Source organism: Callorhinchus milii, unplaced genomic scaffold (assembly GCF_018977255.1).
Source record: "Callorhinchus milii isolate IMCB2004 unplaced genomic scaffold, IMCB_Cmil_1.0 Scaffold1, whole genome shotgun sequence".
NCBI lineage: Eukaryota > Metazoa > Chordata > Chondrichthyes > Chimaeriformes > Callorhinchidae > Callorhinchus > Callorhinchus milii.
In genome coordinates this window covers 132,895,285-132,909,084 of record NW_024704742.1, presented here as the reverse complement: position 1 = coordinate 132,909,084, position 13,800 = coordinate 132,895,285, and the positions used below count along the sequence as shown (strand labels likewise).

The 13,800-nt window shown below is 51.8% G+C and overlaps 2 protein-coding genes across 2 annotated transcripts; one reads left to right on the top strand and one right to left on the bottom strand.

The window, feature by feature from the left end:
- On the bottom strand, window positions 1–6,435 carry LOC121848069 (sigma non-opioid intracellular receptor 1-like; the record flags this gene model as incomplete). Its single annotated transcript, XM_042340383.1, is given in 2 exon segments — window positions 1–201; window positions 6,206–6,435. Coding segments are annotated over 2 exon segments (337 nt in total), but the record flags the coding sequence as incomplete, so codon positions are not given.
- A 1,229-nt stretch (window positions 6,436–7,664) lies between these two features.
- Window positions 7,665–13,455, top strand: LOC103180968 (sigma non-opioid intracellular receptor 1). The gene is made up of 3 exons (XM_042331940.1): window positions 7,665–7,710; window positions 10,787–10,879; window positions 12,681–13,455. Exons 1-3 carry the CDS (start codon window positions 7,665–7,667, stop codon window positions 12,908–12,910), a joined length of 369 nt encoding a protein of 122 aa, XP_042187874.1. The 3' UTR covers window positions 12,911–13,455.
- The last annotated feature ends 345 nt before the right edge of the window (window positions 13,456–13,800 follow it).

Sequence of the window (13,800 nt, the reverse complement as noted above, 5' to 3'; positions counted from 1 at the left end):
CTGAATGCCCCCCGGTATCCACCGCGGTCCCGAAGAGCAGCACGTATTCAGTCAAGGACGCGTGTAGGAGGCACATGGAGCCCATCCACCCCCCAGCGTTGACAAAGATCCACTGCAGGTCCTCGTCAGGGAGAATGTGGCCGGGGTACTTCTTTCTCAGCTCCACCACCACCTTTGTGAACGCCTGCTCGTGATCCAGACCTGAAATACACGGTGTGATAATGGCCATACTTAAGACTCCACCATTACCGTTTCCACCTGTGCATACAGAATCCCATGCAATACACCAACCAACAGGCTGTTCGGCCCAACAAACCTGAACTGGTGCTCGCTCATTCACTGGAGCTAACTACTCTAATCCTAATCCCGGCTCTTTGTGAGTACCTATACACTGTAGTATGTATGGGTGCCTTTCTCCCAAGAGATGCATCCTGCTCACCTGATATCGGAAAATATTAGGTGCAGGTTAGCAAGGTTAGCTGGCTTGGGGAGAGTCCAGTGTGCCCTGGGGAAACTGCTGAAGTCTGGAAATTCATGTAGAATATAAATAGCCTTACAGATGAGTTGGGCTGAATGTCCTGTTTCCACGCTACAACATTCAGTGAGATTCTCTTCAACATAGAACTTCAAGGTTCCACAGGATGAAGTTGCTAAAAGATGAAGTCATTTGTGTTCTCTGGCCTCTAATTTGATGACTCGGCAAAAAAAAGTCCAGATGTATTATGTACTATTCGTTTGTGACTTTAACAAGCGCTGTCTCTATGCTGTGGGCAGGGCGAAAACCAGACTGCAGGGGCTCGAGGAGGGAGTGGACGTGTGACCGAAGTTGACCTGCAACGATGCGTTCCAGGACTTTGGCAAGGAAGGGAAGGTTGGGATGGTAGTGTGAGAGATTAGAGGGATCGAGGGTGGGTTTTTTTGAGGTGGTGTGTGATGACAGCGGCTTTCAGGGGGAGTGGAACAGACATACACTGTACGTGTATAACACACATATAGTACACACGTAAATTCAGAAACCACTCATATTAGAAATGACACTGTTATTGATGGTTTCAACATGACCCTCCGGTTTTATTGACTAACTAAAGACCTGAGTTTTGCTCTTGCACTCCTGGAAATCACTGGAAACCTTGAGTATATTAAGCAGATTTCCTTGCTCCACTGTTAGTTGATTGGTTGATCGCTTTCTGGGGTAATAATCCCTCTAAAAAAAATTGTTACTCAATCCACGACTGTTTGTGGGACACTGCTGTGTGCAACTGGCTACCCTGTTTCACCCACAAAATACACTGTCACTCCTCACAATATATTCTGTGAAGCGCTTTGAGACATCTCAAAGATGTGATAAGGCACTATATCAAATGCAAGGATTATTATAATTATTATAAGGGGCTATATCAAACGCAAGGATTATTATTAACTACAGTCTGTGCAACAGGTGCATCAAAGACCTTGATAGCATATCGCTAAAAACAGGGTATAATACTGGGTATAAAGCAAATTTTAAACTCTGGGCGTGTTACAGAATGTCTAACAAATTCTAAACCCCGGGGATGCTGCAGCCTATTATGCCCAGTCTAAACCTTGGGGGCTGTTACAATCTATTAAACGCACCACAAACTATGGAAGCATTGCAGCCAATTCAGCACACTCAACACCCAATGAATGTTGCATGAGGAACGTTACCAATTATGGCTTCACAGAGCTGCACAATGCAGTCATCACGGAAAGTTATGAAAAGAAGACTGATCACACCTTGAGGCTGCGAGTGTGGCATTTAACATCTGCCACATCTCAAACCATTGTCACATATCTCATTCTACTCAATGTCACCTCAGTCTTACTGACAAGATTATACTCTCTCTCTCACTCCCTGTGTCCTGGCCGATAATCCCCCAAGTAAATTTGGTCGCTCGCTCCACAATTGTTTGTGGGACACTACTGTGCAATTGGCTGCTGCGTTTCGCCCACAAAAACATACAACAAAATTACATTACATACATCCCAAGGCGCTGGACAGACAGTTACGGACCTGAGCTAAGGGTAAGGTTGGGGGAGGGGGCCGGGGAAGCAGGGAGATCGAAAGCACGGTCGAAGAGGACGGTCTTGAAGGTGGCGAGGGAGGGGGCGAGACGGAGGGACTGGGGGATGGACTTCCAGAGGGTGGATGCAGAGTGGCAGAAAGCCCACCCGCCGATAGTCGGGCGAGCAAGGTGGGGGAAGTGAAGCAGGCCAGAGCCCGCTGAGCGGAGGGAGCAAACAGGGTGATAGCAGGTTAGGAGGTCAGAGAAGTAGTGGGGAGCAAGACCATGGAGGGCTTTGAAGGTGAGGACCAGGATCTTGAATTGTATCCTCTGTGTGATGGGAAGCCAGTGGAGTTGGGCGTGGATAGGGATGATAAGGTCGCGGAGCCTGGTGCGGGAGAGGACATGGGCTGCAGAGTTCTGGATGATCTGCAGCCTATGCACAGAGGAGTTGGGGAGGCCGACAAGCAGTGAGTTTGCATAGTCGAGCCTCGATGTAATGAAGGCGTGTATGAGTGTTTCAGCGGCCTGTAGTGTGAGTTGTCGGAGCCGGGCAACATTGCGGAGGTGGGGGAAGGCAGAGCGGGTCATGGGGCAGATGTGGGGTAGAAAGGATAGTTGAGGGTCAAACAAGACCCAAGGTTCTGGACTGGCTTAGCGAGGTGGAGGGTGCAACCATGGATGGTGATGCTGTCAGCGCCTGAGGTGAGAAGGCGCTGACAGGAGCCAATCAGGAGAACCGTGGTCTTGTGGCTCGGTCACTACATTTCACGGTACATCCTGTGAAGCACTTTGAGATGTCTCGAATACATGATAATGCGCAATATCAAATGCAAGTTATTATTATTATTATTATACACAAGCTTCCCTCCACAAGTTGACATAAAACACTTGGAATTTTTCAGGATGGCTTTTGACTGGGTAATACAGCAAGTACATACATTGAATTTAAGGCAACAAAGAGTGTGGAGGCATGCAAACAGAAGGGAAAACAGGGGTCTTAAAGATCCCAGGGCGCTAGTCAACAACAAATTACATTTTATAGCATCTTTCTTGTCAGGAGGATATTGCAAAGCGCTGGACAGTTCAGGGATTTGAACCCGAACTGGAGATTGGGACCAGGAAGGATGGAGTGAAGGGGTAGGAGGGTGACCAAAGATGTAGTTGAAGAAGGACTTGAGAGGAGCCTCGAAGGAGGTAAGGGACAGATCAAAGCGAAGGGACTGGGGGATGGAGTTCTAGAGGGTGGGGGCAGAGAGGCTGAAGGCCTGATCGCCGATGGGAGAGCGGGCTGGGTGGGGTACATGGAGCAGCCCGGAGTCCGCTGAGCGGAGGAAGCGGACTGGTCTCTCTGGAGATAGCAGGTCACAGAGGTAGGGAGGAACAAGGCCGTGGAGGGCTTTGAAGGAGAGGATGAATACTTTGAACTCAATCCTCTGGGGGAGGGGGAGCCAGTGGAGCCGGGTGAGGACGGGGGTGATCGGGTCACAGAGCCTGGTGCAGGAGAGGACACTCGTTGCAGAGTTCTGCATGATCTGCAGCTTGTGGAAGCAATAGCTGGGAAGGCTGACGAGGGGTGAGCAAACAGTCACAAACAACAGTTCAGACTGAAATCTCGAGAGATTTCTCCACAGCGCATTAAGGTACTATATCAAATGCAAGTATTCTGGTATTACACAAAATTAATGAATTCTTGCATTTTGCAGAGCGCCTTTCACGTCAGGAGAACGTCCCAAAGTGCTTCACAGGATTCAGTGTAAAGTGGAGTGACTGTGTATTTGTTAGCGACTGCTACAGTCTTACCCTTCTGGGAGCCAACTCTATTATAATAATAATCATCCCTGCATTTGATATAGCACTTTATCACGTCATCGAGACGTCCTAAACGCGCTTCACAGAATATACTGCAGTGAATTGATTGTATAGTTGTGGGCGAAACGCAGCAGCCAATTGCGCGCAGTGGTTTCCCACAAACAGTCGTGGATTGAAGTGAACAATTTATCATCATTTATGACTGTAATTGCGCACAAAATTATAGTCAATTCACTTTACAGTAAATCCTGTGAAGCGCTTTGAGACGTCTCAACGACGTGATAAAGCGCGACATCAAATACAAGGATTATTATTATTAATACTCCGAGCTCCCAGTTAGGGTTAGTGTGTGTGTGTGTGGGAGGGGGGGAAGAGAAGGGGGAGAGGAGGGGGTCAGTTACTGTGGGGGGCCACAGTGGGGGGGGGGGCCACAGTGGGGGGGGGCACAGTGGGGGGGGGGGGGCCACAGAGGGGGGGGGGCACAGGGGGGGGGATGGGGGGGGGGCACAGTGGGGGGGGGGCACAGGGGGGGGCACAGTGGGGGGGCACAGTGGGGGGGGGGGCACAGTGGGGGGGGGGCACAGTGGGGGGGGGGGGCACAGTGGGGGGGCCACAGTGGGGGGGGGGGGCCACAGTGGGGGGGGGGCACAGTGGGGGGGGCCACAGTGGGGGGGGCCACAGTGGGGGGGGGGGGCCACAGTGGGGGGGGGCCACAGTGGGGGGGGGGGCCACAGTGGGGGGGGGGGGCCACAGTGGGGGGGGCACAGTGGGGGGGGGCACAGTGGGGGGGCACAGGTGGGGGCACAGTGGGGGGGGGGGGCACAGGGGGGGGGCACAGTGGGGGGGGGGCACAGTGGGGGGGGGGCACCAGTGGGGGGGGGGGGGGCACGGGGGGGGGGCCCAGTGGGGGGGGGGCCACAGTGGGGGGGGGGCCACAGTGGGGGGGCCACAGTGGGGGGGGGCCACAGTGGGGGGCCCAGTGGGGGGGGGGGTCCCATGGGGGGGGGGGGGGGCAGGGCCCAGTGGGGGGGGGGGCAGGGTCCCAGTGGGGGGGGCAGGTCCCAGTGGGGGGGCAGGGTCCAGGGGGGGGGGGGGGGGTCCCAGTGGGGGGGCAGGTCCAGTGGGGGGGGGGGGGCACAGTGGGAGGGTCCAGTGGGGGGGGGGGGGGCAGGTCCCAGTGGGGGGGGGAGGGGCAGGGTCCCAGTGGGGGGGGGGCAGGGTCCCAGTGGGGGGGGGGGCAGGGTCCCAGTGGGGGGGGGGGCAGGGTCCCAGTGGGGGGGCAGGGGGTCCCAGGGGGGGGGGCAGGGTCCCAGTGGGGGGGGGGGCAGGGGTCCCAGTGGGGGGGGGGGCAGGGTCCCAGTGGGGGGGGGCAGGGTCCCAGTGGGGGGGGGGGCGGTCCCAGTGGGGGGGGGGGGGGCAGGTCCAGTGGGGGGGGGGCAGGGTCCCAGTGGGGGGGGGGCGGGTCCCAGTGGGGGGGGGCAGGGTCCCGGGGGGGGCAGGGTCCCAGTGGGGGGGCAGGTCCCAGTGGGGGGGGGCAGGGTCCCAGTGGGGGGGCAGGGGTCCAGTGGGGGGGGGGGGGAGGGGTCCCAGTGGGGGGGGGGCAGGGTCCAGTGGGGGGGGGGAGGGTCCCAGTGGGAAGGGGGGGGCAGGGTCCCAGTGGGGGGGCAGGGTCCCAGTGGGGGGGGGCAGGGTCCCAGTGGGGGGGGAAGGGTCCCAGTGGGCAAGGGGGGGGCAGGGTCCCAGTGGGGGGGGGGGCAGGGTCCCAGTGGGGGGGGGCAGGGTCCCAGTGGGGGGGGCAGTCCCAGTGGGGGGGGGCAGCGGTCCAGTGGGGGGGGGGCGGGTCCCAGTGGGGCAGGGTCCCAGTGGGGGGGGGGGCAGGGTCCAGTGGGGGGGGGGCAGGTCCCAGTGGGGGGGGGGCAGGGTCCCAGTGGAGGGGGGGGGGCAGGGTCCCAGTGGGGGGGGGGCGGTCAGTGGGGGAGGGAGGGGTCGGTCAGTGGGGGGGGGGAGGAGGTCGGTCAGTGGGGGGGAGGGAGGGGGTCGGTCAGTGGGAGGGGGTCGGTCAGTGGGAGGGGGTCGGTCAGTGGGGGGGGAGGGGGTCGGTCAGTGGGGGGGAGGGAGGGGTCGGTCAGTGGGAGGGGGTCGGTCAGTGGGAGGGGGTCGGTCAGTGGGGGGGAGGGAGGGGGTCGGTCAGTGGGGGGGGGGGGGTCGGTCAGTGGGGGGGAGGGGGGGTCGGTCAGTGGGGGGGGGAGGGGGTCGGTCAGTGGGGGGAGGGAGGGGGTCGGTCAGTGGGGGGAGGGAGGGGGTCGGTCAGTGGGGGGGAGGGAGGGGGTCGGTCAGTGGGGGAAGGCCACCCCTCAGCCCCCAGTTACCTGCATACTGTTTCGCCAGTCCGGCCACCTCGGTGCCGCTCATCACGTAGTGTTTGCTGCTCAGCCAGAAGCGGATCAGCAGCACCGCGAGCGCCGCCGCACAGGCCCCAGCGAGGGCCCGGACCAGCAGCGCCATCGCCCCCACGCCCACCCCCGGGCAACAGCGGCCTCGCCTCGGCCCCACACCCCGGGATTCTCCGCTGCTCTCGGCCTCAGCTCGAGCCGCCGCCGTCCGCACGCGCTCGCGTCAACCTAACCTGACGGCCCCGCCCCTCCCACTTGACCGAGCGAATCGACTGACCGACTGAGACTGACTGACCGCCGCTGTCCGCCAATCGGCAGTCGCGGCCGCCGCCGCTGCACCAATCGACGCCCGGCGGACGTTGCCCTGGTCCCGCCTCCCCCACTGCGTTCGGTTGAGAGCGCGGCCGCTGAACGGGCCGACCGGCTGCTCGCCCTGCGGTGGTTGGCCACCTCGTTGGCTGCTGAGCGGTGTTGAGAGGGCAGAGCAGAGGCGATGGTGCTCAAGGGGGGGGGGGTCACGTGGGGATGAGATGACATGACTTGACATGACATATGGGGTGGGGGGGGGATGGGGAAAATATGGGGTTGGGGATGACACGGGGGTTGCAATGGGGACCGGGGTGATCCGGTGATATCGTGGAGCTTCGCAATTGGGCGCCTTAGTGGTTGGAGCGCTCGGCTCGCGAGCGAGAGGACGTCCCGCGGGCGGGCGGGCGGGCGGGACCTCAGACACGTCCCCTTACTCCACCCGCCTCTGTTTACCCGGCGGCGAGAGCGGGAACCCGGTTGTTAGTCGATCCGTGCAGCGCTTTACTGGGGATAATAGTTCCTTCCCCCACGAAAAATAATAATAATAATAATAATAATTTGGTCGCTGTTTGTGGGGACACGGCCTCGATTCGCCTTTCAGCATATCCCGCCAAGCGCTCTGAGACGTCCTCCCCGTGCGGAAGACGCGATAACACGTGTAAGAATTATTATAACAGACTTTAGGCTTTGGGTGGGGGTGGGGAGGGAGGGATGGGGTGGGGGGGTGGATTATATGCCCCGACACAATAAGTAAGAAAGAAAACATGCCTATAATAATGGAACCAATCTTAAAACACGGACTTATCGATGGCGACAGGGTTTCAAGGGTACAGTTAATACAGTCGGTCTGAAGATACATTAAGAAATCTCTCTGAACAGAATCTCCAGGCGAACATTTAGAGAGAAGCGAATAAAAGCCATGCAATGACCTTGCTTTGCTCTATTTATTTGTGTGTGTGTGTGTCTCTCTCTCTCTCTATGTACGTAAATGCTGTCAAGAATGAAAATGAAATGCAACCAGTGGAGTTGTTTTGTTTTGCATCAGATGATGTTTCACGGGACTGAGCAGCCAATAGCCTGGAGTGAATGAATCAGCCCCGAGCCTGGAGTCAGAGCGAGGAGAGCCATGGAGCCGCAGGTCACCGATCTGCTTCAGTCCTTCCACCCCAGCGGTAAAGCAGCGACAAAGTGTTTCCACTGCCGTTAAGTTTTTTTTTCCCCCCCTGTAAATAAGAGTAATCAGCTCTCGTGTCTTCATCCCCAGTGCGTCCACAGAGGGCGAGAGGATAATAATGACCACAACGATAATAATCCTTGCATTTGATACAGCGCTTTTCACACGATGAGATGCCGAGCGGCAACACTTTTCTTGGATCTCTCGTTAATATGTTCTCCAGCCCGCTTCGCGTCCCCCGCCTCGCTCGCCCCACTATCGACAGCTCGGGTCCGTAATTCTGTCTGTCCAGGACCTTGGGACGTCCTCCCGACGTGAAAGGCACTTCACAAGTGTAATTTTGTTGCCGTGGTTGATGCGATCTCCTACCATCGATGGCTCAGCTATCAGCTGCTGTGCCCCAAATCCTGGAACTCCCTGAAAGGCACTATATGTAAATCCAACTTGTTGTTGTGAATCCCCCATAGAATATACAATACAAAATTACATTTGTATAGTGCCTTTCACGTCTGGAAAACGTCCCAGGGTGCTGGACAGCACAGAAATGGGCCATTCGGCCCAACAAGTCTATGCCAGTGTTTATACTCAATGAGTCTCCATCAGTTCCTTACTCCCTGCCTTCTATTCCCTTCTCCCTCATGTGTACATCTATGTATACAAAGTATTAATAATTCACACTTTCAGAGACGCTAACCCATATGAAAGGCACTATATATAGTAAATGCCAGTAATGTTGTTGTAATTCTTCCAAAATGTCTTCATCTTTTCCTGCTTTCAACACCCCCCCTCCGACAAACTTGACCACGTCTTTGTTTAGCACCTGTGCTTTGAGACATTCGTCCTATGTGAAAGGTACAATGTACAGAATGTTAAGTTGTTAACGTGCTAACATACTTTGAATCGGTCTCTTCACTTCAGGTTCCCTCTCTGCAGGCTATCATTCCCTTTCTACGCTGTTTGTTTCCTCTCTCTTTATCTCCAATGCAAATTAACTTCCTGCCAAAGACTCTGCTGGTGCCAGGATCTGCTGTTTCCTCTTATTCTCCAGAGACAAAGAAGCTCTATCAGAAGGTGGCACTGTCTCAGCCTCCAGCAGACAGAATTCTTAATTAAATTAAAACTCTTATTAGCATTNAAAAAAAGCTGTTGTTCTTCCCTGCCCTGTGTTTATCATTCTGCAATTGTGCATCAGTCGAGGAGTGCTCATTATAATAATCCTTACGTTTAATATTGCAATCTTAAGAACTATCTTGTCGATCATAATTTTGGTTATCATTGAAAACGCTTCACATAAATAGCTATGACTTTTGAGTTTTGAGATGTCTTGATGTGAAGGATTCTCTATAAATGTAGGTTGAGTTGATTGTGAGGGGAGATAATTGAGGTATTTAAGATTCTAAAAGGATTTGATGAAGTGGACATTAATGAGCTGTTTCCATTTGTTAGTGAGTCCAAAATTAGAGGATACAACAACAACAACAAGACAACAAGATTCCATTTATAGAGCATTTGTATATATTTGTATATTTGTATATATATTTGTATATATTTCCATTTGTATATATTATACAAATATAAAGTGGTCAGTGGTAGATCCCATAGGGAATTTAAGACCATAAGACATAGGAGCAGGAGTAGGCCATTCGGCCCCTCGAGCCTGCCCCACCATTTAATACGATCATGGCTGATCTTCTAACCTATTTCCACTTACCTGCCCTATCCCCATATCCCTTGCCGTGCAGTGCAAACAGTCACTGAAGAGAAAACATAAGGCATACATAAAGGGGAGATTGGAAGGGATGGAGTATAAACACCGGAATGGACTAGTTGGGCCAAATGGCTTGTAACCCTATAAAACATTGAAATATGTCAAAGCAATTCATAGGTAATTGCTGCCAAGTGTAGTGATATGTAGGCAAGTGTGACAGGTGTTTTGTCAAACTAAGGTTCCACTAAAGTATTTAGAGGATTGGCCAGGAAATAACTTACTGCCAAATGAAGTGAACTGTCTTGTCTATAAACTGACACTGTTGAATCAGCTCCATCGTTTCCTGATGCATTGCTTCCCACTGTCATTTGTTCGGTTATTTCAGTCCTGTTTGAGCTGATGGAGGTACCAGACCTGGACAAAACTCTGCAACTCGTTTCCCACGTATAAAGGATCCTTGATAACTGGATAGTGTTCTTAATTTTTTAAAAGAAAGATCTTCTGTGTCAGTCTGGCTACGTTGGTAGCATTCTCGCCTCTGAGATAGAATTGCCTAGTTCAAGTGACGCATGTTCAAGGGACGCGAGTTCAAGTCCCATGTCAGGACTTAATATAATTAAAGCATGTTCTTTTCAGATCTGGTTTTTAGGCTAATGCTCCAATACAGTGTTTGCTGTATCGCTAGACTTGCCGTCCTTCAGGTGAGACGTCTCGTGCCTTTCTGCCTGTTCAGCTGGACATTAATAATAATAATAATCCTTGCATTTGATATAGCGCTTTTCACGTCCGGAGGATGTCCCAAAGCGCTTCACAGAACACACTGTAAAGTGAATTGACTGTATATTTGTGGGCGAACGTGGCAGCCAATTGCGCACAACAATGTCCCACAAACAGTCGTAGATTGAAAATGACCAATTTATTATTGTTTTTGGAGGGATTATTATTAGGCTCTGTGTGGAGTAAGGAAACTTGCCCAAGGTTTCGCCCTCTGCCTGGAATTGAACCCAGGTGTCTCGCTTGCAAAGCGAGTGCTCTAACCACTGAGCTACAGGACTCCACATTAAGGATCCAGTGGTGCTATTTGATAAGAGAAGGGAGTTTCTTCCAGTGTCCAATCCCCCAAATAAAATTGATTATTCACTCCATGGCTTGTTGCAGGACATTGCTGTGCACAAATTGGGACTGCATTTGTCCACAGAATACACATGGAACAGTAAAATTCTGTGAAGCACTTTGAAGAGTCCTCCCGACGTGAAAGGCTTATTGTTTAGTAATACTTTTGAAGATAATTTGTGGGTCAGTAAAAAGTAAGCATGATCTCACATGTCGGTCTAACTCTGTGAATTGTGTTTGTTGGAAATCATAGGTCGGTATTGGGCTGAAGTGTCTGACACTGTTATATCGGGAACCTTTCAGCAGTGGAAAGAAGGGACGACTAAAAGTGAAATATTTTATCCAGGTCAGTGTGTGCCTATGTTTCCGAAGTTTCCTTTCCCGCACTAACCTCATTGAGCTGATTACCCCATTCTCGTCTGGCTTCACTGGCTCCCCGTGCCTCAGAGGATCGAGTTCAAGATCCTCGCTCTCGCCTTTAAAGCCCTCCACAGTCTTTCTCCACCCCATCATTGCGACCTGTTAAAACTTCACCAACCTGGCTCTCCTTCCACTCTACAGGCACTGGCCTGCTCTAAGTCCCCTGCCCTGCCTGCTCTATTATTGTCAGTCAGGCCTTCAACCTTTCTGCCCTCACCCTCTGGCACTCCATCCTGGAGCCCCTCAGCCTTGCTTCTTCCCTTCAAGGCCCATCTCAAGACATTCCTTTTCAACCGTGCCTTCGGTTATCTTCCCCCACCCGGCCAAATCTATATCCAACCGGAACCTGACAGAGGGTTTGATATGTGAATAGTTGTGCAAAAATTGGCTTGGCTGCTACATTCACCTGCAAATAAACAGTCACTACCCTTAACAGCAATTATCTGCGAAGACGTTTGACTTTCTAGGCCGGTTGATTAGTTTGTGCACGCTCAATAAAAACAAGAGGAAGGAGCAACATGGACTGCAGTTTAAATATTAAAGTTTATATTTTTATTTCGAGATGCATGAAATACTTTGTGTGTCTGCCTTCATTATCAATTGGACTTGAATCACAACACGGTTCTATCACTCCTTCCTTTTGAATTTTTGATCATGCGCAAGAGAGTGTCACCTAACTGCAATCGACCCGCTGGAGGGCCCCCCCATTCTAAGCAATCAGGCACGAGGATTCTTATTTCCTTTTTTTTATTATTATAATAATAATAATCGTTGCATTTGATATAGCACCTTATTGCATCTTCGAGGAGTCTCAAAGCACTTCACAGAATATACTGAATAATAATAATAATAATCCTTGCATTTGATATACCGCTTTTCACGTCTTCTAGACGTCCCAAAGCGCTTCACAGAATATACTGTAAAGTGAATTCACTGTATATTTGTGGGCAAACGCGGCAGCCAATTGTGCACAGCAGTGTCCCACAAACAGTCATGGATTGAAAATGACCAATTTATTATTGTTTTGTTTTGGAGGGATTATTATTAGGCTCCGTGTGGAGTAAGGAAACTTGCCCAAAGTTTCGCCCTCTGCCTGGAATTGAACTCCGGTCGCTTTGCTTGCAAAGCGAGTGCTCTAACCACTGAGCTACAGGACTCCAAGTGTGGTGACTGTATGTTATCTGGGCGAAACTTGACAGCCAATTGCCCAGAGCAGTGTCCCACAAGCAGTCGTGGATTAAGTGACCAAATTTTTTTTTTTTTTTTTTTCTGGGGCGGTGTGGTATTAAACCCTCGAAAAAGCGATCTGCCAGTCGAATAACAACTGGGTTCCTTCTTACTACTAGGTAAACAGAACCACGACTGTTTGTGGGGACACTGCTGTGCACAATTGGCTGCCACATTTCTCGCACAATACAGTCAATTCACTTTACAGTATATTCTGTGAAGCACTTTGAGATGTCTCGAAGACGTGATAAAACGCTATATCAAATGCAAGGATTATTATTATTATAGCAAATAACAATCCTTGCTCCTGAGTGCCTAGAACGGGGCCCTTCATTATTAGGTTTTATTACTATTAAACAGAGGTGGGTGGAGTCAGGAAACTTGCCCAATGTTTCGCCCTGCCCGGGAATCCAACCCAGCTCCTCTCGCTTGCGAGGCGAATGTTCTAGCTACTGAGCTACAGGACTCCACTGAGCTATTTGTTTCTGTAATTTCCGCAGGCGACACTATCGTCCATTCCATGGGCGAGGCCACGTCCGTTCGCTGGAGCTCAGGAACCTGGATGGTGGAGTACGGACGTGGGTTTATTCCGTCCATGTTGGGGTTTGCACTGTCCGACACAATCTTCAGCACGCAAGATTTCCTCACCCTCTACTACACCCTGGTGGTCTACACAAAGGCACTGATGTTGGAGGCTGGCACGTACCTCACAGGCACGGGGATCGTTTGAAGCTGAGCGGGGAGATCCTCTTTGTCATTTTGATAATTTTTATTGTTTGGTATTTGACAATTTACCTGAGGTTGGGGGAAATGGGCAGAGGGGGGGTGGGGTGGGGGCTGGAAGTCTTTTTTTTGGTTTGTTGGGTTTTGCTCAGTGCTCAGTTGAGGGAAGCTCTTTCTGTTTTTTGTTTCGTTAAAAGTCAGAACAAAAATGCAGCTCCTGAAACCACTTTTGAACTGAGCGTGAGCTCGTGTGGTGAAGGACAAGATAGGAAATGCTTGATAAGTCTTTGACCTACAGAATGTCAATTGTGGCTTAGTCCCAAAGCATTCAAACTGCAAAGCCACGGGCTTCAAACCAGAGTTGTTTTATTTTTAAGCTGTTCAGGAACCTATGCATTTTCGTGCCTTTATTTTGTCGTCATACCCTGTTTCCATCTAACCTGATCACTGAGGATCTTCCCAAATGCATCGAACCTAGGTGGATGATGCAGTGCTAAGTTTTCGCTGTATTGTCAGAGATGCCGTCCTTCAGATGAGCTGTTAAACCGAGGTCCCGTCTGCCTGTTCAGGTGGACGTTGTTAATCCCGTGACATGACTCAAAAAAAAAAAGAAGGGAATTTTCCTGGCGTCATCGCCAACAGTCCCTCAGATAAAAGTGGTTGTTCATTTCATGGCAGTCTGGGATATTGTTGTCGTGTTTGTCTGCAAATACAGTCACTACACTTCACAGTAAATCCTGCGAAACGCTTTGATTTGTTTCTGTTAATTGCCCGTATTATAACCAATTGGAACTTCAATAATGAAATATTCGGACAAGCAAATCCAAACCGTGCAAATAAATGCTTTATTTTCCTTAAACGGATTGCTGGATTTGGTTGTTCCAGAGTTTAAAATAT